Source organism: Micropterus dolomieu, linkage group LG16, assembly GCF_021292245.1.
Source record: "Micropterus dolomieu isolate WLL.071019.BEF.003 ecotype Adirondacks linkage group LG16, ASM2129224v1, whole genome shotgun sequence".
Classification (NCBI taxonomy): domain Eukaryota; kingdom Metazoa; phylum Chordata; class Actinopteri; order Centrarchiformes; family Centrarchidae; genus Micropterus; species Micropterus dolomieu.
This window is the reverse complement of record NC_060165.1, coordinates 17491794-17516459: the sequence shown is the minus strand read 5'-3', so window position 1 is coordinate 17516459 and position 24666 is coordinate 17491794. Positions and strand designations below refer to the sequence as shown.

The window sequence follows — 24666 nt, the reverse complement described above, 5'->3', positions numbered from 1 at the left end:
AACTCTCACTCACTACATACAAACACAAACTGTAAATACTCTTAACAATATGTACTACTTTACTGTGAAAATTGAAGTGAACAAAGGATGAACAGGTACTGTAAGGTTGGAGGTGAAGTTACTGTAGTGTTAACAGGAAGTAAACATGTATAACGTACTATATCCACTTATAAAACGGATCTACATCACACTATATTGTGCAAGCAGAGATCAAATAGCCACAAGCTAAGCACAACTTTTTCATTTTTTCAGTGTGCTCAGCAGAGAGAGAGAGAGAGAGAGAGAGAAAAATAAAGAAGTCAAGCAGGTGCACAGGATGTCTATTGGTGTATTGACATATTGATAGGGCAGATGAAGGCCACAGCCTCATCAGCTTTCTCATTGACACTTCCTATACTTGGAAGGTCTCCTCTTGTTATTGTGCTCTTCCCTGTCTCCAGACAATAAACTCTCATCCCTGAAACAGCAGCACGTCTGTGTTGGTGAAGTTTGTGTCTCTGTAGATGCACACCTCACCATGTGGGGCTAAGCTGCGTGGCTGTGGCCTGGTCTCCAGTGATCTCACTTGTGTAGTACCCAGACCCTAAGAGACCCAGAGACGAAGCCGCCTGCCGCTGGTGCCCAACACAGTCACATGGTATCCCAGCTGGGAGGAGAAGCCAGGGCTCAGGTGACCTGTTTTTGTGCTGCTAGCTGGGCCGTAACAGATCCCTCTTTAAACTAGCAAGCTGCCTCCCCGACAGGTGGCTTTAAGGATGGGTCTGCTGAGGCTGCTGACGCCTCCCTAACCATCTTCTTGTCGCTGTGCCTGTGTTACAATAGCATTCATGGGTAGCAGCACTAGGCAGGGTTGGCCATCAGTGTTGATGTAATGGCACTGTGGTCCAGGCATGAAATTGATCCCCAAACACCGCTGTAATGAGTGACTTTTACTGTTCTTTTGCCCAGTAGATGCTGAGTAGCCTCTCCCCATTTTCTCTGGACACACATGCGTAGCTCACATTTTTACTTAACTGCACATTGCATTCTCCAAATGCTGTAATAAGCTGCCAGCTGCATATGTGCCCGCTTGTCAGTCTCGGATCATCAGACTAGCTCTTCTGTACCAAGAGACAAAATCACACTGGGCTTCACAAGCTCAGTCGCACAGATGAAGATGCATCCTGATGTGAATTGGTTTTGTTTAATGTAATGTATACCTGTCCAATTTACAAATGTTTAAAGGAACTGACCCTGACCACACAGAGCGTGGCTATAATACTCCGTATCAGAGGTGGATGGAGAGATTGTGCTCTGGGGGTTCTCCTGAACAGACATAGCTCAGACTACAGGAGGAGTGCCCCAGCTTTGCTGCCAGGCCCCGTTTCTGCTGACTTTAACTCGCTCACTCCCTGGCAGTCTGAACTGAGCTCAAAGTATATTGTTGGATTTTTTTATATATATTTTTTTTGCCCTTGAGATGCTGCACATCTTATCACATCCCACCGTTTTCTAACAACACAGCCATGCAGATAAAACAATCCCATGTGGCAGGTACCAAGCCTGTTGTGATGCACTTAAAAGGTCCACACCCACTGTGAAATAGACAGATAATGTAATGTAGCCCCAGAAAACCTCCTAAATCTACTGAATTTCTTCATCACTGTGCTGCACTGCTGGCCCATAGCTAGTTATGGGGCTTGAACACTACAACAGTCTCCTCATCATCTGTCTCCTAAGGGGACTGATCTTTACAATCTGATGAGGTATTGGCTTGTATTTAACAGCACAGTTCCTATTGTAGCCACAAAAATTGCTTGTGTGGACATCCACATCCACATCCCCTGCTGTATTGATGTATGACCTCACCTTCGGTGCTTGAGTGCAGGGGGAAGCGCCTGGCAGCCATGGGCACACTGATTTATGAAGGACAGGGCAGATGCAGTGTGTCCTCCTGTGGGCACCGTGCAAAAGAGGGACAGGCCTACATTCCATCTGGGTCGTGCTTCCTGTGTATATGAGTGTATTTGTAAGAGTTTTATCTGTTTATTTATGAGCTGAGTCATCACAGCCAGCTATGAGGATGTTGTGAATTCACATCAGCTTGGCATGGGTGCTGTGGCATTGAGTTGGAATCCCTTATTTTCTTTTGCTCCTCCTACTTATCGAAAAACATAATCTGCCAAGACTTGGCTGCGAAAACGAGAATGGAAACACTTGCACACAGAGCAGTGGTAAAAAACTGAGGAGAGAGGAAAGCTGTTGTCTGTAGCGGCACAATTTGAGTGTGTTTATGCTGTGGGTTTTCCCTCACTGACTTCAGTGCGGTTCTGTCTTAAAAGGATAGTTATTCCCCACACAATGACGTGACTGTGTCCCCATGCGGAGGGAGGGAAGGAGGAGAAAGGAGAGACTGGGTTACGCTATGTGCTCCACTCTGCCACCCAGAGTCCACCTTGGTGTAGGCTGTGTAGCGTCACTGTCAGACAGACCCCATGTACACCTCCCCCACCCTGCTGCCCTCTGAAATGGAGGGGTTGTGGAGGATTTCTAAAGCTCCCTACAGTGCGAGAAAATGTGTTCAGAGAGCGCATAAAAGGTGAACAGTTTTAAAGATGCCCGACGCTCTACAAAACACTTCCACCCTGTGGCTTGTTTTACTAATGACCATTTTCGGAACATGTCTTTGTATGTCCACCTTCTACTCACCCGTCCCTTCTGCATGTTCCCCATTTTCCCCACCCCTCATTCCTCTCATGTGCTTCCATAGCAGCAGTGGATTTGGCCAAAGGTGGCTTTAAATGGTCTCCTTGTAATTAGGAACTGCGCTGCGACACTCCCCTTCCCCTTCGCTCTGTGTTAGTGTCTCAGGTTTATTTAGGAAATGCTCAGAGGAGGGAGAGAAATCCGGCTGGGCGGGGTGACTGGGCACAGGAAGGGGGGGGTGGGGTTTTTTTGTTTTTTTTTTTCTTTCCTTTCTTTGGCTGCGTTTCTCCAGGCTGATGGACAGCTCTTCCAGAGGAAGTAGGAGGAGCAGGCAGAGGCAGTCACAGCACAGCTCAGATTTAGTCAGGAATGCTGCTGTACTGTACTTGTTTTTCTTTTTTCCACCCACCTTTTGTTAGTCTTGACTGTGTCTGGCTGTAGCGCAGTGCACGTATGTTTGCGCACAGCACTAAGAGTCTCCTTTTATAGAGAGGAATGTTTGAAAGGACAGGGCAAGGGGTTATCTGTGTGTGTGTGTGTGTGTGTGTGTGTGTGAGCTTGTGTGTGCATTCCTTAGTAGTGGCAGCAGTATTCCCTGGATGAAGTGGAGAAAAACCTAGTGGAAGAGGGAACAAACGGGCTGCTTCATAGGGAAGCTATTTACCAGTGCTGAAACATGCTCGGCCTCTCAGATAATACAAAGGAGGGGGGAGTCTGTCATTTCAGTGTTATTGGCAAACTCTCCTGTCCTTGTTGAAAGAAAGTGTTCTGATTACATCAGCTTCCATCATTTAATGCCCCTGCCAGTGATATAGCCGTTTTGTTTAACCCAGTCCCTGCACACAGAATCTGAAGAGAATTTGGACGGTGATCCCATCAGTCGCCTTGGCTGACACACAGACACACCGGGGTCTTCTCCCTCGTATTAATTAGGCCTGGAGCCGACAGCTGTCATGTCTGAGCCTTTCCCCAGTCCTGCTGGCTCGAATACTGCATTTGGGTGAATTAGTACTTCAAATAACTCTTGCAGCAGTTGCGTGTTTCACCCTGTGAACTATGAGCTTCCTTGACACAAGCTGTGCAGTCAAGTTTGACAGCTAACCTGGTCATGAAATGTAGCTTTCATGACCAGGTTACCATTTTTTTTTTTTTTTTTGAGCGCTTCAGAGGACATGCTTAGGCCAGAATGGGCTGATACTTCATAGGCATGCAGCGACAAGATTTGGTGTGGTGGTGTGTTATTGCTTGCTAAGTGTGTGAAGTATACCCCTACTCTATACTACACATGACACATCCTGGTTTTGTAAGCCCTCTCCCATCTCTGCCCTTAGCCGTGATCTGAGCCTTTGTTTGGCCCCGGTGTGCATGAGCAGGCGGAGGTGTGACCTCCAGCCTATTTTGTCTCGGCAACTGTCCCTCCTACTAATCCCCCTTATCAACAGAGCTCTCCGTATCAGGGACAGCCACACTGACACACATGCTCCTGTCTGGATTCACATCAGCCAGTGTATAATTTATTAGTCCAACCAGCCTCCTACTTAGAGACCAGAGGGCCACTACATTCATTGCCTGACACTTAAATGTAGTCCATTATTGAAGACTCGATTTTACTGCAGCCTTTTCCATGTGTATAGATAGACCCTAACAGCAGCAGTGATTTAAAAAAATGAAACCTTCATATCAACAAAGTACATGGATGTGCAATTGAAGTGTGTTTTATTGGAATGAGTGTGTGTGAGTGCTCAGAATAGGGCAGTCCTCTTCAGTCTAAGGGGGAAAAATGGCCTCTGTGTGTTGATGCGTTTTCCTCCCTCCTCTCATGGCGGCTGGCTGCTCTTGTGTTCTCTTGCTCCCCTTTGTGGGAGCTTTCTTACAGTGCAGCCTTCTGCATTCTTGGCAGATAGTATGTAGAAGTCGCTTTAGCGCAGTTCACAACAGCAGCTCAGGCTTTACCATACAATATTGAATCCTCTCGCTTTTTATCAGTCTCAGCTTGGTAGCTATGTCGGAGGGGAAATTCCTGTCAAACATTTTCCTGTCAAACACAGTTCATGGTCTGAAAGTATGAATCATGCATTAACATATGCTGGAAATACCCTGTTTTCACTATGATTTGTAATTTCGGGTTTGCTAGACACTGCTGCCTAGCAAGTACTTTGTTCTTGATGAAAGAAATTACACATTGTTGAACTGATCATCCGTGTATGCCAATGATGCTTCTACACAATACTAACTGATTTTCTTTGTTCCCTTTCTCTTTTGTCTGTCTTCATCTACTTCTCCCCCGTCCTCTCCTACTTACATGTACAGGCCTTGTGGATGCACTTAGATGTCTGCAATGACTGCTGTGGCTGGCATGCCTCAGTGTTTTGGACTCCCATTCTCTGGACTCAGTAGAACAAGAACTGATCAGCAGAGAACGTCATGAGCATAGTCATCCCAGTAGGGGTGGACACAGCAGACGCCTCATACCTGGACATGGCTGCAGGCTCAGAGTGAGTAACACCTAATAAACACACCAAGCCTTTGATGTTCACACCTTTTTTTTGTGCCCCCTCATTTTCTCATTTATTTCCCTCTTTCATTCATTCTTATATACCATTTTTATCTTTCGCCCCTTGACAAAAGTTAATTCTCAGTTTCACTCTTTCTTTCTCACCTCTCCACACCTTTTCACTTTCTCCCCGCCACTGTTCTTATGCCGTACCCCTCTTTGGTGATATTCACATGCATTTTGTCACTCTTACTTGATGTAACATGATTCCCCTGTCCCCCTTTCCTCTGTATTTGCCCCTACATGCCCACTTTAACGGGTAAACCAGCTCTGTCATCTTTTTCTTAACTCTATGGCTTGATTCAATTCTCTCTTTTCACATAGATCTCCTCTCCCACGTTTACTGTTAATGGGAAAGGAATTTGCAGTCCATGGAAGCAGGGCCCCTCTAGTGTCTGCTCTAATGGACAGTTCAGTCTTCCCATTGATTATATTTGCACTCAACTATCATCACATAGACATTCTCAGTGTTCAGCTATTAACTACATCTGCCCATGTGAAACTGGCAGTAAGCCTAGAATGTAGATGCACGTGTGCCGTCTGTGTGAAGTGTATTGAAGTACACAACATTATTTTGTTTCCCTTGATCCTTTTCTAATGCTGTAGCTTGATTTCTGCATATGTGTACACAGCATTGAGTTAGTAAAGCAGAAATGGTGCATGGAGCCATGGCAACCAGCCTCCTAATGCCCCTCCTCTCTGTTTCCTATAGTCTTGTCAAGGACATTGCTGTGTTTTTTTCTGGTCAAAGAAATGAAGCAAGAGGTTCTCTTATGACTATAGAATAACACACGTCATCAACTTATGGAAGGGCTCCTGTCTTTTTAAAAGACAGAGCGCCCTCCCCTCCCTATCGGGGCCGTGACAGCTTGTGTTGCCATGGTGTCTGCCCCTCGATACCCTCCCTCCCCTCTGCACTGCACCGGGCCTGTTGCCATGGTCACAGGCCTGAGTGACAGGTGGTCCTCACATCGACATAGCGTCTTAAACAGTACCACTGCGCCCCCCCTCGCCACAGAGCTCTGCTGCCACTGGGGGTAGGAGTAAGCCCCCTTCGCTTGACTCTCTCACTCACTCTTTGTCTGTCCAAACTCTGCGTCCCTTTGCCTGCTGCAGATTTCTTTAACGGGGCTTCCACCTGCTGCTTTTGCGCAGGTCCCGTCCAGATCAGAGGGACAGAGCGTAGCTGGACACACACACGGCTCTTTGGGGGTATTGTGAGTGTGCCAGCCGAGACTAGGAAAACAGGCCTGGCTACTCACCAGTGGAACAGCGTCACGTCCTTTCCACATCCCCCTGAAGTCTGCAGTAGCGTGACCAGCTGTTGGCTAATGCAGTGTGTGTGTGTGTATGTGTCCACAGTTCACACAGAACCCAGTGTGTGCGCGCACACGCATATGTAGAGTTGCCATGGCAGCAAGTGGGAGCTGTTTAGGAGCGAGCGAAGGCGTTGCCTCTGGCTGCTCATTGCTGCTCTTTTTCTCTCCTGCTGCTGATCTCTCCATTCTCCACGATCGTCCGCTCTACCTCTTCACCCTCTCTCAGCAGGTGTTTGATCTTAAATGACATCTATTCCTCGTAAACACTCCAGTGAGCTATAAATAGTACGTACCAAGATGCCATCTTAATATAAAACTTCAAGTCCGAAAAAATGTGTGTTTTGGGTTTTTTTTTTCATTCCACTGTCTTTCTCTAACTCATCATCTTTTCTTGTGCATGACACTGGCTGTAGCTGTTCATGCTTGAGTCTGATTGTATGTTTGCAACCCTCCCATTTATGTGGACTCCAACTCTCTAGCTCCTCCTTTCCACTTCCCAGGAGTGGAGACTTGAATGATACAAATCCTGCAGCTATGCACACATACGTACATTCAAACACACTTACTTCCTTCACACTGAACACGCTGGCTCACATGTTTGCCTTCTGTCTTTTTCTGTGCGTGTCATTTCTGTCTCTGCCTCTCTCACTGGTCGACCAAAGTGAAAGTGTGCAAAAGTTAAATTCCAACTTCTCTTGAACTTATAAAAAAATCCTCCTTTAACTGCTGAATGTTACATGCCACATGATCTTAAATCCCTCTATTATGAATTGTAGACTTTGGTCTGGTTAATCATTCTTGGGAGAAAGTTAGTGAGCCTACTTCACTCTCAAGTATTTTCAGTCAGGCTCTTTCCGCACACTTAAATGTTCTGGCAAATTTGTCTGTGTGGCAGTTAATCTGTTGTGCACACATGCACAAAAAGGCACACACCTTACCGTGGGTCCGCCTCCAGAGCTCATGCATGCACTTACGTTTTCACTTTGACAGTGAATACTTGAGCGGCAACGCACACAGGAAGTGTTGCACATTGCCCTTACGGCATGCAACAAGAGCAATACCGCCGAAGACTAACGCAGGTACCGTATCACCACTTTACCATGAGTTTAGGAGGGGAACGAAAGAAGAGGGACAAAGAGAAATTATTGTTTTTAAAATTCCACATATAGCACTAATACATGCTCCAGCTACAAATGGGGCTGGTTCTTTTCACTTGTACTTGTTTTCTGAATAATGTCTTCAAAATATTTTGGTTATGGAGTCCCAGTCTAAGCATAGGTTAACAGTTTTACATAGGCAGAAAAGCTGCATGGCCTGATCAGAGTCCCTGTAGTCTTTTAGTCTTTCCTTTCTCCTTATTCGGTGTACCTGAGAGGATGTATAGTATGCTTAGTGAGCTTTTCCCATGTTTTTTTGCCTTGTTCACAGAAATGTGTTGGCTGTAGCCCTTATGAAGTTAGTTGGTGTGAGGTGTAGTTTTAATGTTGAAATAGAGCAGAGAAGGAAACGAGCTCATCAGCTGTCGTGTATATCTGCACTCCTTGATGGTTTCTGCATGTGTTGCTGATCTCTGTGAAAAGAGAACGACCATGTCTTGTTTTGCATGATTGAAGCATTAACACATGTGGATATCTTGACTATTACATGAACAGCTACCTTACCTTAAACTCTTTTTTTTTTTTTTTTGCCAAATGCATGGTCCTGTATTGCTCAGTCTCTCCTGACATTTCCCCTCTTCATACCTGCCTGTCTTGTCTCATGGCATCTGTTTTGCCAGTTCCACTTCCCCCTTCCTCTAGAGTCACCCTCTCAGCAACTGAATAACTGATTAATCGTGTCATAAGGGTGGGTTGGTCTTTAACGGCCAAACAGGCTCTCCTTAACTGCATTGTGATCCTGGGGAAAGTGGATCTACTGGTTTGGCATGAGCTTGAGTTTTGTGTGTGAGAGACAACAGCTTTCTGATGAATGTCTGCCTTGTAGATGTGGGTTAAGGGGTGCAAAGGTAATTTATTTTGGCATAAGTTTCTGTTGTTTGTATGGCTCTCAAGCCTGAGTTTTCTAGCCACGGTGATATGACAACAGGCACAGTCAGTGGTGGAGTATTCATTCTTTACTTAAGTAAAATTACCAGTATATTACTGTAAAATACTCCTGCATTCAAATGCTACTTAAGTAAAAGTAAAATGTACTTTGAGTATCAAAAGCAGAAGTACTCACTAAGCAGGAAAATGGCCCATGAAACGGATGTATTGTAATCAATGAGATTTATAAGATTCTAATGCATCAGCGTGTAAGCAGCATTTTACTGTTTTGGTTAGTTGAGGTGGAACAACTTTTAATATAGAGTTATTTACTTTAGTTCAGTGTTTCCCTACCTAGGGGGTCAGGCTCCCTCCAAAGGGTCACAAGATAAATGTGTGGGTCATCAGATGATTAGTGTAGGAAAGTAGAAGTTCAGCTACACAAATGTGCATTCATTTTAAAAAAACAAACACAAAATTTGATCTCTTTGGGTTATTTAATGAAACCATCTGAGCCTAAAAGGACTGGACCACTGTTTTAATCTTTTATACATTTGTTTATTTTATTTGTGTAAAATCTTAAAGTATCTAGCATACTTTAGTAACTCTAGTAACGCTAACTGTCAGAGAAGGTAATGATGTTAAAAGTAGAAAGTACAGCATTTACCCCTGAAATGGAGGGCAGTAGATGTATAGTAAGTAGCATACAATGAAAAAGTAAAGCCTCAATTCTACTCACTTGTACATATTTGAGTAAATGTACTTTGCCACTTTCCACCACTGGGTGTACAGTGGGCATGTGCTGTCCCAGGCCCCCTGTTACTTTCACAGTTATAGCATGCATCCATATTCTTGCAACTATACCTCGGTGTCACCAGCAGTAGCCACCCTGCTTCCCTTCTAACTGTACTGACGCACACCCACTTCCTCACACTGTTTGAGGGGAAACAATTAAACTGTGTAACCTTGTTATCGAAGTACTTCAGTGCAGTAATGTGTGTTCTTTGTTTGTGTTGCTGCCCAGCAGACCAGAATCAGTGGAGGCCAGCCCTGTGGTGGTGGAAAAGTCCAGCTACCCACACCAGATCTACAGCAGCAGTTCTCACCATTCCCACAGTTACATTGGCCTGCCTTACGCTGTGAGTACACACCCTGCTTCTTCTCACCCTGATACAAATAGCTTGAATACTTTGAGCCCTCCCTCTCTGTTAATCATTGATTAGCTCCCATTTAGGTGGAAATAGAACACAGGGCCTCCCCAAAGTGTTTGTGATATACAAATCTAGAACTGCAGCAATGAGTTAATTGATTGAACCACAGGAAATTAATCTGCAACTGTTTTCATAATTGTTTAAATGTTTAGATCATTGTTTAAGCAAACATGCCAAGCTTTTGATTGCTCCATCTTCTCAAATGTGAGAATTTATTTTACCTTATGGTACATTGGATATTTTTGGTTTATGCACTGATGCTCAGACAAAACAAGACATTTGATCAACTTGGGCTTCAGGAAATTGTGATGGTTAACTGTTTTCTGATGTTATAATGACCAATGATTCATTGATTATTCAAAGGAACAATTGGCAGATTAATCGATAATGAAAATAATAATTTATTCAGCTGGTCCTTACACTCACAAGTTGATACATATTATACATTTAGGTGATTTTGCTTTGTGAATTATCACAACACTAAATTGTAATTTACTTACACCACCTGAACTTTATATGCCATCCTTCCATCAGGACCATAACTATGGGGCGCGGCCCCCACCTACACCACCAGCCTCCCCTCCCCCCTCCATGTTGATCCGACAAGGAGAGGGCGGGTTGTTTGTTCCAGGGGGCCAGGACGAAGCATCCAGGGGCACCACACTCAGCACCTCAGAGGATGGCAGCTACGGGGCTGACATCACCCGCTGCATCTGTGGCTTCACCCACGACGACGGCTACATGATCTGTTGTGACAAGTGCAGGTAACAGCACAGTTGACACTTCTTCCCAGATCTCTTTTTTTTTTTTTCTTTTTCTTTTTATGATTAAGCAGTTGACAACTACCTGACTCCAAACTTGTTGTTTGCATTGAAGCAGCTTCAGTTCAAAACCTTTTGCTATGATTTGTTTTAGTGCCTGGCAGCATATAGACTGCATGGGCATCGACAGACAGAACATTCCTGAGACCTACCTGTGTGAACGCTGCCAACCTCGACACCTGGACAGAGAGAGGGCCATCCTGCTGCAGACCAGGAAACGAGAATGTTTGTCTGGTAAGCAAGACTACACAGATTAATGTGCATGCCCTGTTCTTCATAAAGATTGCTTTAGGCCTTGATGTTTTAGTGTTAATTTTTAACATTTTAATAAAGTTACAACTTACAACAAATTGACACAAAATTGAATAAAACAGAGTAGATTTATATTTTGAGAGCTGTATTCCCCATTGCAAGTCACGAGGTGTTATAACTTTCCTGTGAGAGCCCATAGATGGATCTTACTACAGCTTTTACTGGCTTCCTTGCTGCAGTAAGTGACCAGCTTGTTAGACAACAGGCTGTGTAGGCTGTGTAAGGGTGCAGCCTCCTCCCCCTGCAGGCCAGGCAAAAATTACTCACCCTCGCCCTGAGCCTGGGACGCACTGACACCTGCTGGACAAGAAGCAAACTCATTTTCTAACACATCTTGCTTCCTGCAGCAGCTGTAGCTTTTTCCAGCCTTGTTCAGTACTCCCTCTTAATAAAATAAATGTATTTGTTTTCTCATTCAGATGGGGACACCAGTGCCACAGAGAGTGGAGATGAGGTGCCGCTAGAGCTCTACTCCACCTTCCAACACACGCCTACCACCATCACCCTGACCACTGGGCGCCTTGGCAATAAGCAGGCTGATAAAAAACGCAAAAAGAGTGGCGATAAAGAGCCTCCAGCATCCTCTGCCCGAGCTAAGAAGGTCAGATTTGAATAATTCATTTAAAATGATACCAGTCAAAGGACATAAAGAAGCACTGATGTAATAGGATGTTTTTATCTGGTGAGACCAAAAATGAAAAAAAATTTCCGGCCCTGGACAATAAAGTTGTATTCTATTCTATGTATGATATGCTTGAACTCTTCCTTTACTTCTCTGGCAGGCCTTCCGAGAGGGGTCCAGAAAGTCCTCCAGAGTAAAGGTAAACTCACAGAAGCAACACACAGCAATGCCACTGTATTTTTCTACTGTGAAAACTTGAACCATATGTACCAACAACTGTACCGTCTTTTTCTCTCAGGGTGCAGCTCCAGAGCAGGAGCCAACAGAGCACCTTTCTCTGTGGGAGAACAAGATAAAGACGTGGATGGAGCGTTACGAGGAGGCCAGCAGCAATCAGTACAGTGAGGACGTCCAGGTCCTGTTACGAGTTAAGGAGCAAGGCGACGGCAAGAGCCTGGCGTACAACACGCACCCAGCTTCTTTCAAACCTCCTGTGGAGGTATAAACCTTTTTACAGTAAAGTCAGATGTCCACACTCAACCACCATTAAATTATCTTGTGAACAGGACATGCATTCACACCTTGCCTGACAACGTCCAGTCCTCTGCTCTAGCTATGTCTTTGGATTTTATTATTTATACTGGTGTTGCCTGTCAAGTATCTGTACTCATGTCTGACTGTCTCTCTCCTCCAGAGTCAAGTTCAAAAGAACAAGAAGATCCTCAAGGCGGTACGAGACTTGGCCCCAGACTCCCTCATCATTGAGTACAGGGGAAAGTTCATGCTTCGACAGCAGTTTGAGGCCAACGGATATTTCTTCAAGAGGTCAGGATGCTAGTCACTCATCAAAAGGATTTCTCCTTGGATTTATTTCTTAGGAATGTAAATTGAATACTGCTGCATTTTTTTATTTTATTTTATGGAGGTCAAACAAATTAACCAATATTAAAGGCTCTGGGAACTTGGGAGGGATGGCTGTGCAGTGTAGCTCATTACAGTCATTGTGCTGTTTTTCTGTGAATTATTAACACTCATTCATTAATATCACCTGTTCCCTTTTTAGGCCATATCCATTTGTGTTATTTTATTCTAAATTTGACGGACTAGAGATGTGTGTGGATGCTCGCAGCTTCGGCAACGAAGCGCGCTTCATCCGTCGTTCCTGCACCCCTAATTCTGAAGTAAGTAAACATCCCACAAAAACTGAATGAATAGAGGAGTATTGCCTATTTATATTAAGTCTGCCCTTATGATTAGTTATAGTATTGTATTACTCTCTATAATCATCTACCATTCGTCTTTTCTAATGTTTTGCTTAACCTCCCTCAGGTACGGCACGTCATTGAGGATGGTATGCTGCATTTATACATCTACTCATTGAGGCCTATCACTAAGGGCACAGAGATCACCATTGGTTTTGATTTTGACTATGGCAGCTGGTAAGTTATAAGGAGTAACCTTGGGAAGTAGCATGCAGTACCACAGTATCTCAGGCAAGGTCCTTTCGCCTTCTAACTTCATATTTTGCTTTCTCTTCCTCCTTTTGTGTTTCTTTCTCTTTTCTGAATATTTGTAGTAAATACAAGGTGGACTGTGCCTGCGTGAAGGGGAACCAGGAGTGCCCGGTGCTCAAGCACAACCTAGAGCCGACAGAGAACCTGGGCTCTGGAGGCCGGCGCCGAGGGAGTCGCAAGGACAAGGAGACGGTCCGTGACGACCAGGGCCAGAACCAGAACATGGGTTTGGATGGCGATGGGAAGGGCAAGAGCGTAGGTGACGGCAAACAGAGGAAACTCTCTCCTCTCCGCCTCTCCATCTCAAACAACCAGGCAAGATTATATTTTTCTGAACGTCACACTAAATGCACCCAGTGCCACCCTTCTTTAACACTTTACTGTTACATGTTTAGACTTTGTCTACTATAACATATTTTTTGTTAGTATACATTTACCCTTGTGGCCCATGCATGCAATTTTGTTTGATCTTTGTGAAATGTTCTATGCATGTGTTTTCCATTGTTAGTCACTCTTTATTAATATACATCCTCTTTAGTTCCCCCTTTCCCATCATTCCTTTATCCATTCACCTTTACTCCTCCCAACTTATCATTTTGATTATATTTATGACAATTATTTGACAATTTACTGTTATTGCACAAGACACTTTTTTGCCACTTGTCTGCCAGAGAAGTGCTGCAGTTTATTATCCTTTTGTGGAGGCGTACGTGTTTAACATAGTTAGAGCACGGCGTCTCTCCTCTGTCGTCTTTTCCAGAAAAGTGATTTTTACGTCCTTGACCAAGTCAAATTGTTAGAAATTGGGTTCAATCAGGAGTTTGAAATCAGAGAAATGTTGTTTATGTCAAGGTGTATTTGCCAATTTGGTTGCTTGACCATTTAGAAATCAGTCCGGATGTGTCACATAGCTTTAATTGGATGAGGTGAGACTGTGTGTTTAGACATCCAGAAATGTATAAGTATTTTGCAGAGTTGTGTTACAGCTGTAAGTAAGAAAATGTGAGATGAGACGTCCCAACAAAGGAGATAAAATGTCGAAAGGTCATTACTATTACAAAAAAGTGCTCACACTGAAGTCATGGCACAGTATGTCAGCTGCTAAACAGTTAATTCGGTAAGAGGGTGCTGGTACAGCGTTGAGTGTGCTCAAAGAGGAACAGTTGCTATGAGGAGCAGATTCATTAACCACCGATTACCACCAACAGGCCACTGAGGAAGACCAAAGTGTGTTCCGAGTAGGTGTGTTTTGTGCACAGACTGACCACCAAAAACAAGCAGAGTTACTTCCCTCGTATATTTCAGATTACTTCCCCTTCCCCACCTTCTCCCCCACCCCCTCTCCTCCACTCTTACCTGTCTCCCTCTAGTCTGTAGCCAGACTGACTGATCAGCCATGATAAAGCGCCATACCCCGCTCTCCCCTCCTCTTACAGGATCCTGAGTTATATGAGGATCTAGAAGACAAAACCTCCGTTAGCAATGAAGTAGAGATGGAGTCAGAGGAGCAGATTGCAGAGAGGAGGAGGAAGATGGTAAGTGTGCCATATTAGGGGCTACAGCTTTTTTCCCCACGCAGCCACCCAGCAGAAAGAGAGAAAAAACAAAACTGTCCCCTGTTACTCTGGGTGTGGACTTGACTGTGTCTGCTAAGGGGACTGTGGCTTGGATAGAAGCAGCTGTCCTCTACCTCCCTTCCATAAAACTACCCTCCTCATCTCTCATCTACTGCTAATGCTCCCGCTACTATCAATGGCCCTGTTGCTGTTTTTGTTCAGTCCTGTTTGTTTTCTTCTCCCTCCTTCAGCTTTGACTTCTTCACAGCACTGAGGCTTTGTGCTTGTCTGTCATTATGCAGTAACAATTATTTTGCTATTTGTCGTCTTTTTTTTCCCCTCCAGCATCTGTGAATGAATAGGCCTCCTGTGCCACATGCCCAATTACAACACCATCTCCTGTCAGTGGGAACAAACCAGTATATTGGGTTGTCATGCAAGCTGAGATTATCCCCCAGTGTGCATTATAGATTGAGTATAGCTCTCCTCTCACCTTCATTGAAGCTAGGAGTTTGAAATGGCTAATTACTGGTCCTTTTTTATTTTTTATTCCCCCCCCCCCCCGCCGCCAAACGGCCTTATGTCCCTGAGAGATGGAATCAAACACACATACACTCAGGCGAGCATGGTACGCCACAGACACACTCTGGAAATTACCCCGCAGTCAGCTTCATTTCACACGGTGGACCCCAAGGTGCAAAGTGCTGACTCATCGTTGGCCAACATACAGTTCTGCTAATCGGCCAGAGAGGGATAGATAGTGGGAGAGAGGAGGGGCTGCAGAGGGTAGAGGCTTGTTGCCAGGGCCATATTGACTTTGGGAGATCCAATAGGCTGCTTATGTGTATGTGGCCCAGGAGAGAGCTCTGCTGCTGGAGCAAAGACGTGTGCAGTCACAAACTGACAATCAAAAGCGTAGTAAGATGCATGTGAGGGTTGTAAATCCATGCAACGACAAGGTGCGGGTGAGATAACATAGGGGTGCGCTGGCATATGATTACTTGCCTACTTAAACAAGAGCCTGTATTGTTTGAAAAGGCAACCTGGCCGTATGTGTAATGTCCCCTCACTAAGCGTTTGCCTGTGTGGACCAAATTTTGGTTTACTTATGGCCTTTTGCGCCTGGTAGTACTTGTTTGTATTTTACCTGGCTGGGAAACAATAAAGTTAAGTTGAAGTTGTTTTTTAGTCCATCCATTAGCTTTTATTATGCCATTAAGGTTATCCTTCAGGATCGCTTGGGGGGGGGGGCGTGGAGCCAAAATAAGCTGACATTGGGTTACCAGTGTCTTATGTAGTAGGATATAACAAAGTCCAACTTGTCTAACACCTACAGTACCTAACACAGACCTGTTTTGTACCACCAAGATCAGGGAGCCAGAAGTTTAGCTCTGTCCAGTGTTTGTGAAGCCTTGTTTAGGGGGGACATGTCTCTTCTAAACTGGGCTGTCTCTTTATTGAACATTCAGGCCAACCCAGCGGAGCAGTCCCATCTCCCTGTCGGGGCGGCTTCCAGCTGGAAGGGACTGAAACACAAGGAGGTAAACTTGACCCATACATAGCCAACCCTACTCCACCCATCTACCAGCCTCCCCACCCCCAAATCTTCCAGAGGTGACTGACTTACAAGCGTACTAACTGTCCGTCTTTACAGACACCTGTCTTCAGCTTGACCTACACAGCAATATGTCTGTCGTTTCAGTATGTTTCGTGGTATGAATATCTTCTCAAATGGGTGTTCTGACTGAAGGTGGAGCTCTTTGTTTGAGTTTTTGTGGTGGAGGTAGAACTGGGGAAGTATGTGGCACCAATATGCATACAGGAACACATTAGACAACCTTGTGGTTCATCAGGGTTTAATTGTAAAGCGCTTTGTCTGTTAAGGTAGAAAGATGCTAAATAAATGCATCCTCAGAACATTTTCCCAGTTGCTCCTGTCTGACCTTCTCTCTTTTTTTGTGTTATTGTAAAAGCGAGGGGTCACTTTTACACCTTTCTCGGCACTCTGCACTCAGCTAGATCGGCTTTCATTTTGTAGCACATATTAACCCGTTGCATCGCTACCTCTTGGGCTCTGTGGGAGAGTAGTACCCCATGCATTAATGCCTCTGCTCCCTCTTCCTTTCAATCACCCCTCCTCCAAACCCCACTTCTATCTCTCTGCAGACACGAGAGGAGAGGAAGATGGAGGCCATCCTACAAGCCTTTGCCCGAATGGAGAAGCGAGAGAAACGCAGGGAGCAGGCGCTAGAAAGAATTGGGAGCGTCAAGTCAGAGGTCGGGGGTCGCAGTGACATCAAGGAGGAGCCTCCAGCCACACCAGAGACAGCAGATTCTCCTGTTGTCATGCAGGTAAGAGCATGGAGACACGAAAACCCTCTTGTTTTCAACAATTTACCAAAAGACTGAAGAAGTCTGGTCCTTTTCAAGCTATCTTGTGTTCTACAAGCCTCCACCAAACAGTGTATACGTTCATAGAATCTTTCTTTTATTACATATTGTAGGGAATAAACACTGCAAATGAGTGAAACAAAAAAACCTGCAAATTATCAGGGACAAAATTTGTGAATTTTAGTCAGGGTGGTGATGGTGCAGTGGATATGATACATGTCTTTGGTGTGAGAGACCCGGGTTTGAATCCACTAAGAAACTAATGTGTCCCTGAGCAAGACACTTGATCCCTAATTGCTCTAGAGGCGTGCAACCTCTGACAAATATAACAATTATAAGTCGCCTTGGAAAAAAAACATCAGCTAAATGAATAAATATAAATGTTTAGGCAGAAAGGGACATGTTTGTGGGTTCATGTGTAGCTTTACATGGTTTAATAAATTGTAATACTGTCTTTCCCATAGCCGCTTCTGGAGGTGAAAGAGGAGCCGGGATTAAAGCCGGCCAAGGTGAAAGGCTCAAGGAACAGGAAAAGTTTCTCAAGGAACCGCACGCATATTGGCCAACAGCGCCGGCGAGCTCGCACCATCAGCTCCTGTTCAGACTTGCCACCTGGCTCTCCCATTGAGTCTGTGGAGCCTCTGACCAATGAAGCCCCTGAAGGAGAGACGCCCACTGCACCAGAGCCGGAGGCCATCGCTTCTCAAGCACCAGACACCAGCCCTCCGCACAGCAGTTCACCTGCACCTGATAGAAACCGCACTGGGAGCAAGAACTTCAAAACTAAAAAGGTACGGCCATAGTACCATTTCTGCACAGACAGGAGCCATTATTTAACAGTTGTGTGGTTGTTGGACACCTAAACTTGACTGTTTCGTTTATATCAGGGACTTTTAAAACTGAGCTACTACTAAACAAAGATATTATTTATAGTTATATAGTTATCTATTTGGCAAATACATGTATGGGAAACCCAACAGATTGTCAAATAATTACATCTTTGCAAACTCTTTTCAACAGCACTTTGTGAGTGAGTGGGTGGGAGAGAAGCAGCAGGACCGTTGTGCAGTACGAACCCCAGAGCCGACCCCAGAGAGGCCGTTGAGAATAAGCAGTGACCCTGAAGTACTCGCCACACAGCTAAACGCTCTACCAGGCATGGCCTGCTCCCCACAGGTCTACAGCACACCCAAACACTACGTCCGCTTCTCGTCACCATTCCTGGCAAACCGCAGCCCCACCACTCCTGGAGTCCCCACTGGGAGACGGCGTTCCAGAGAACTCCCAGAAACGCCGCCGACCACTGGCTCCTGCAAGAAGGTACAAAGTCCTGATTTAGAAATATTCCCGCTTAGCTTTGATACTCATGGAAAAAATTTACATCTAGCCAGTTTTGAAGTTTTCCCAAGTTGACACTGCCTTTCCATCCATCACTGGCTTTGTCTCTATGACTGCAGCAAAAGCTTTCCAATTTGTAAACTAAAGTAACTTCATCGCCTGTAAAAATTTCCAGCAATGATGAATGACATTTTCACTAGCATCAAGATGCACAAGGCTATAAGCATTTGACAGCTTTATTTAGTTGTTTCCATTGTTGAATTACTGAACATTTACTCTTTCTTACAGCGATGGTTAAAGCAGGCTCTAGAGGAGGAGGGCTCCACCAGCCCAGCCAGACGACCAAGCCTCCTCATGCCCAATGAGGGTCCTCTCAGCCCCTCCATTAATGGAGACTCTGACAGTCCTCTACCCTACAATGGCACCTGCTCACTACCAGGTAAGTCTTTGTGAGAACTGCGCAGCTGGCACTCAGTCTGGCCACTCATATTTCAAAATGAGACAAATTCCAGGTTGAAAACAAATATTTTTAACTCCGTGCTGTTCAACATTTAAGAGTCTAATACTTTTTTAGAAAGAGCTACTGTTAGTGTAGCTTTTTTGCACCAGGTTGTACCATTAATTACATGCATGCAAAACCTATATTGGAAAATACTGGATGCATGTTCAGCTGAAGCACACTCACCATATTTCTTCCTACAGAGTTGCCCACACCTTTGAAAAAGCGGCGGTTGAGTCCCTTAGATGCCTGTATGTCCGAAAGTTCGACACCCTACGGCTCCCCTTGTGCCACGCCCACTAGGTCAGACCAATCGGAGGCACCCGCAACCCCCATCTTACTGGCTACCCCACCACGTCCTCGAACGGAGGAGCCAAGTACAGAGCCCCTGCCCAGTACCCCAACACAGACACTTAATGCCCCTCAGGAGGTAAGGCTGTCTATACGGAAACCCCATGGAGGCTGCATATTTGTTTACATGAGAATAAGAACTGGAGTGACTGAGTCTATTGTTGGTTACACAGAGTGACTCTTCAATGGAAAGCTCCCCAGAGGTCAGCCGGAAACCCAGTGTACAAGAGGTGAGTGAAGGACAAAACAAAAACTGGCAAATGTCAAAGTATTTACTTTGAGAAATTTTAATTCTGGAGATGGTGTAAGGTTTTGGTTGCAATTCCTTTTATTATGACAACCCCTTGACGTTGGCTCCTCCCTCCTTTCCTAGGCCGATCGTCCCCCTTCGTTGGTCACCTCTCCATGTGTCAGGGCTCCCAGTTCAGATGGACTCCCAACAGAAGCCAAGGTATCAGTTCCTGAGAGTCCACAGCCTCCAGCTGCTGAGTCTGTGGACTGTGGGGAGGACCGGGCCGATGGTGGGGGTGTAGAAAGCAGTAGTGAGGCTTCCTCATCTGCAGAAACATGTGCTTCCTCTTTTCCTGGCTGGATAAAAAGCCCAGACAGAGGCCCGACTGGACCAGCTGGCCTGAACTTCTCTCCAGTAAACTCAAACTTAAGGGACCTCACCCCCTCACACACTCTGGAGCCTCTGGTGGCTCCCTTCAGGCCTGAAGCTGCATCTGGGGCTGCAGCAGTGTCCACAGCAGGGACAGCGTCATTGGTTGTCTCTCAGGCCCCCTTCAGTGAAGGCCAGGGGCAGCTCTTTTACCCCTGCTCTGACGAGGGAGGTTCACTCGGCTTCTCGCGCTCACTGAATGGGGATGGCTCTGGCGAGGGAGGAGGGTCAGCACAGAACCCCCCACAGAAGAAAAAAGTGAGTGAGCCATCCTAATAACATTTTACACACTCATTCAACGCCAACTAACGCTTATATTCATTATCAATTAATCTGTTAATGTTTCCTTTGTTTTGTCTATAAAATGTCAGAAAATAAGTGAAATATTTATTTGACTTACTCCAATTGCTTGGTTTGCCCGACCAACAGTCCAAAACAGAAAAATATTTAGCTTAATAACATAGACCAGCAAATCATCACATTTCAGAAGCTAGAATCTGAGAACTGTTTGCATTTTTTTCTAGAAAAGCTGACACATTTTCTGTCAGTCAATGAATCGACTTATTGTTGCAGCTCTTTTAATCTTATCTGTGTAGCAGTAAATAGCAGAACAATAGCATAAAGGACAAGGCAAATGAAGATTACTACAAGATAAGGTTACACAAAGAAACAACACACAGGAATGTATTCGTCAGTTTTGCAGGATATGCATGGGCTTGCTAAACAGACCCTTTTTTTTTTTTTTTTAGACTGTATGAGGAGAGAATGCAATATATAACAAGTGAGATTAATGAGAAAATCAAGATTTGTCAAGGTCTGTATTCTGTGTCATCCTCTGTTGACCATGTAATGATCTCAAGAGATCTATTGCCCCTCACGGCTCTTTGTGTCAATAACTGCCCACATGCTGCCCTCTACTGGTTCAACATAAGTCATGCTCTTTGTTCATAAATGACATTGTGATTCTGGTTCTGCATCTTCCCAGGTTTCCCTGCTGGAATACAGGAAACGTCAGCGTGAGGCTCGTCGCAGCGGCTCCAAGACTGAGTGCAGCTCTCCTGTTTCCACCGTGCCACCTTTGACTGTGGACGTTTTCCCCGTTGCGTTGGAGACCGCCAGTGAACCCCCTCCACCGCATGCTACCACAGCTTCCTGCAACATCAACACCACCACTGTTAAAGAGCCGCAGACAAGTGAGAGTGAGGCAGAGATGCCTGGAGAGAAAGGGGAGAAGGAAGGAGGAGAGGGACAGTGGTATGCGCCATCAAAACTACTTCTACCTAAAACATTAAGGACTCTTTGTTATTATTAGGCTAATTATAAGGCCTTAAAAGACTTTCAATGTCCATTTCTGTATGCAGAAATGATGTATGATTGTATTCATGTTAGCATATGTGATATAGTAGTGTTCATTCTAGGAATTAGATTGTGATGATGACAGTGTTTTTATCTTTTTTTTTATTTTTGTTTCTTTTTAGGACGTCGTCCACTTCTGTAGAGCAGGCCCGAGAACGCAGCTACCACAGAGCTCTGCTGCTCAGCAAAGACAAAGACACAGGTGAGAACAATGACATTAATGCTTTCAACGGTCAACAGTAACAACCCAACCAAGAAAGAGTCCAGCACATAACCTCTTGTAAAACCTAAACGTGTCTTTTTACACTCTTTGTTTTTAGATTAAACAAACAAGCTATAACATGTTAATTAGTGAGCTTTAGAGTAGTTGCTGGTAGGGTAATTTTGTTGCCTTTGGACTAGGGCTGGGCGGCATATCGGTGTATATAATGTATACCGATATAACTTCAAAAGAGAGATGAAATTAGACAATACCGTTTATACCAATATAGTTTGATGTTGAGTTAATTAATGTTTCCGTAAAGTTCTGCCAGCGTTTGCTCTTCTGTCTCTCACCGCGCAGCCCCACTCCTCCCTCTTCTCACAAACTCTCAACAACACGGAGGGAGACACAATGCTGGTCGACACTGTTAAAGACTTGGCTTGTAAAAAGAAAAGTTCATTAAGTGTTTCCCACGTGTACACTTTACTTCGGCGGGCCGCTCAGGTTAGGCGACACATTGTAGCATTTATCAGAGAAACGGCTACGTCGTCAACATGCAGCTCCGCTGCTGCTGTGAACGGAATCACGGGAGGAAAAGTCCAGAAGACAAGTTCTGGGTCCGAAGCGGACATACAGGGAGAGAGAGGGACAGTAAAGCCCCCAGCTCAACTCGCCTCGACTCTACTCGCCTTTTTTTGGTTTTCCATTGTGTAAAAGTTGTACTTTTTTCGTATCACCTCAGTCTTATCTGTCTTTACATTCTGAGTAAAGTTGAAACGTTTTAACTTAAATCAAGAGACAGCGGTGTGTGTGCGCATCGCTGGTGTGTGTGTCGCATTGAATATTACGTTGCGGCAATTTTTGTGGCGTCGCTATGACGACCAGCTAGATTGAGGGGTGCCATCTCTGGGTACTATCTGCAATGGAAAACGGAAGACGGTTGAGTTGAGCTGGTACTGGTAATGGAAAAAACATACATAAGCTGCGGGGAACGCTGACGTGTTTGCAGCGGAGACGCTAGGTCTGTGAGTGTGAAGAGAACTGAAGGAGGCAAATTCAATAAGTGAGTGATACTTAAAATGGAGAATAAAGTATAATTAAAATGGTGAAATAGGAATTCTGCCTAACAGTACCGGGATATGACTTTTTGGCCATATCACCCAGCCCTACTTTGGACTGAGCCAAGCTAGCTGTTTGCAGTCTTTACACTAAGGTAGCTGTCCCCTGGCTTTAGCTGAACATTCAGTCTTGTCATCTAAATCTCAGACAGAAAGTAAATAAGTATATTTCCCAAAATGTCAATTGTTCCCTAAAATGATCAAAATCAACATTTGAACTTCATCATTTCTGTTTGTCCATCTTTTAGATGGTGAGACAGATGGTGGAGATACACCTGCACTGAGAGATTGCCCATCTCCAGCCCACACAGTAAGTCAGCATTACCCACATGAATGAGATCTGCCTCCTCCCTGCTAGTTATCAACAAGTGTCTGACTTTTCCTCTCTCTTACCCCTCAGCCCTGCTCTCCTGGTCCTCTTGCCCAGCCTCCCAGTCGCCTAGCAAAGGAGGAAGACGGTGACGGTCAGCCTCGGACACCAAATCCGACCAGCCAGCCACTGAGCAAGCCTGCAGGACCCAAGCCGGCTCCTCTGACCCCCACGAAACTGCATCCCTCTCCGTTACCCTCCTCTCCTGTGCACTACCCTGGACCCTCCCTCCTCCACTCTCCCAAGCCTCAGCCTCAGGGCTCTCCCTACCGCAGCCAGAGGGCACTGTTTTCTGCCCAGCCTCAAAACCAGCCCCAGCCCCAGGCTCAGGCTGGCCCATCTCCTTTCCCCCAGTATAACGCACAGAGTGCGCCCCCACCGCCTCCCCCTCCCCCACCAGCACCACCTGCCTCCACAGCATATTTTCCCAGCCAGAGCCCCTCACCTGCTGGACAGTTCCCCGGGTTTAAACCTGCTGTTACCCCTTCTTACCCTCCTGGTTCTCAGCCCCTGATGCAGACTCTTCCCCACAGTGTGCACTATCAGAGTTCAGCTGCCCCACCGCCACCACCTCCTCCACCCCCACACCCGATGCCCGGCCCCACCCTGCTGCACGTCAACCTGCAGCCTCCTCCCATCCAGCAGCACCAGCTCATGCTGACAGCCGCCCCTCCTCCGCCTCCACCCCCACAGGGCCAGACCTCCCAGCAGCAGCAGCAGCAGCAGCAGCAACAGCAACAGCAGCCTCCCACCGGCAGCACCCTGCTTTCGCTCACCCCTCCTCCGCCTCCTCCTCCACCTCCCCCTGCCCCCTCAACCAATGCACCGATGCAGCCCCACCACTTTCAGAACTTAGGGGGGTTTCAACCGGCGTTGCTGCACCCGGGTACTGCAGCCAACTCTTCAGTGCCCCCATCCACGTACCCCCCACCCCTTCAGCAGACTGGACTGCCTCCACCTCCCCCTCCTCCCCCTCAACAGACTCAACAAGGCCAGGCCCAGGCCGGTGCCTCCCAGATGCCTTCTGGGACTCGTGGAGCCCCTGCATCCTCGACCCCCTTCCACACTTCGGGGTACCTGAGCACAGGGTGGCACTGACGGCCCTGACTGCTGTCGACCCCCGGCAGCCCCTGAGAACTCTTCCTGAGAGGGGCGTGTACCATAAGCTGTAGATGTTTTCTATGTACCTGAACACATGGCCAGTGGAAAAACAGCTGTTTGTGGGATAAAAGGATACTTTTTAAAAAAAGAAAAACAAGGACAGAAAATCTTAGAAAAAAGGACAGAGAAATAATCTTCAAGACAAACTGTATAAAAATGAAGATGGACGATACCCCCGGTGCTCATAGCCCTCTTTCTCTCTGGCCTCCTCTTGTTTTTATATATCCTTCCTGTGATGGAGAGAAAAGCTCTCTGTTCTGTGTCTTGTTTGGACTCCTGTTGTAAGGCCCCGCACTTTGTTTATCAATGGACATTCCAGCCTATACCCCCCTCCTCCTCCTTTTGTCAGTTATTGTTTTTACTTCCTCTTCTCTCTCGTCTCTTGTCGACTCTACACCATTTATTTGTTTTAATCTAGTGGCTCATTATAGCAAAGAGAAAGCTTTTTGTATAGAGAAGAAAACACAAATATTTTTTTTATTCCTCTGTCTAACAACAAATATCTGTTCACCGCTGCAGATTCAGAAAAGACCCCATTTCTGGGAGCCTGCCTCACCGCCCCGGGAGGCCCGCACTCGTGTGTGTGTGTGTGTGTGTGTGT

The 24666-nt window shown here is 45.7% G+C and overlaps 1 protein-coding gene across 6 annotated transcripts in view; it reads left to right on the top strand.

The window, feature by feature from the left end:
* Window positions 1-24666, top strand: part of kmt2e (lysine (K)-specific methyltransferase 2E) — a 31299-nt gene that overhangs the window by 4842 nt on the left and 1791 nt on the right. Inside the window, exons 2-25 of one of the 6 annotated variants that reach the window (XM_046072279.1) lie at window positions 4996-5180; window positions 9610-9721; window positions 10328-10557; window positions 10709-10848; window positions 11346-11527; window positions 11709-11747; window positions 11847-12047; window positions 12243-12373; window positions 12612-12729; window positions 12878-12987; window positions 13125-13377; window positions 14499-14597; window positions 16088-16159; window positions 16785-16970; window positions 17474-17800; window positions 18030-18329; window positions 18636-18786; window positions 19050-19276; window positions 19371-19427; window positions 19571-20116; window positions 20844-21112; window positions 21337-21416; window positions 22783-22844; window positions 22935-23597. In XM_046072279.1, the coding sequence (XP_045928235.1) occupies window positions 5110-5180; window positions 9610-9721; window positions 10328-10557; window positions 10709-10848; window positions 11346-11527; window positions 11709-11747; window positions 11847-12047; window positions 12243-12373; window positions 12612-12729; window positions 12878-12987; window positions 13125-13377; window positions 14499-14597; window positions 16088-16159; window positions 16785-16970; window positions 17474-17800; window positions 18030-18329; window positions 18636-18786; window positions 19050-19276; window positions 19371-19427; window positions 19571-20116; window positions 20844-21112; window positions 21337-21416; window positions 22783-22844; window positions 22935-23597 (4626 nt within the window). In that variant the 5' untranslated portion in view covers window positions 4996-5109. Of the gene's footprint in view, window positions 1-4995; window positions 5181-9606; window positions 9722-10327; window positions 10558-10708; window positions 10849-11345; window positions 11528-11708; window positions 11748-11846; window positions 12048-12242; window positions 12374-12611; window positions 12730-12877; window positions 12988-13124; window positions 13378-14498; window positions 14598-16087; window positions 16160-16784; window positions 16971-17473; window positions 17801-18029; window positions 18330-18635; window positions 18787-19049; window positions 19277-19370; window positions 19428-19570; window positions 20117-20843; window positions 21113-21336; window positions 21417-22782; window positions 22845-22934; window positions 23598-24666 lie in introns of all 6 variants that reach the window. The other 5 variants (XM_046072278.1, XM_046072282.1, XM_046072283.1 and 2 more) reach the window with 5 other exon arrangements.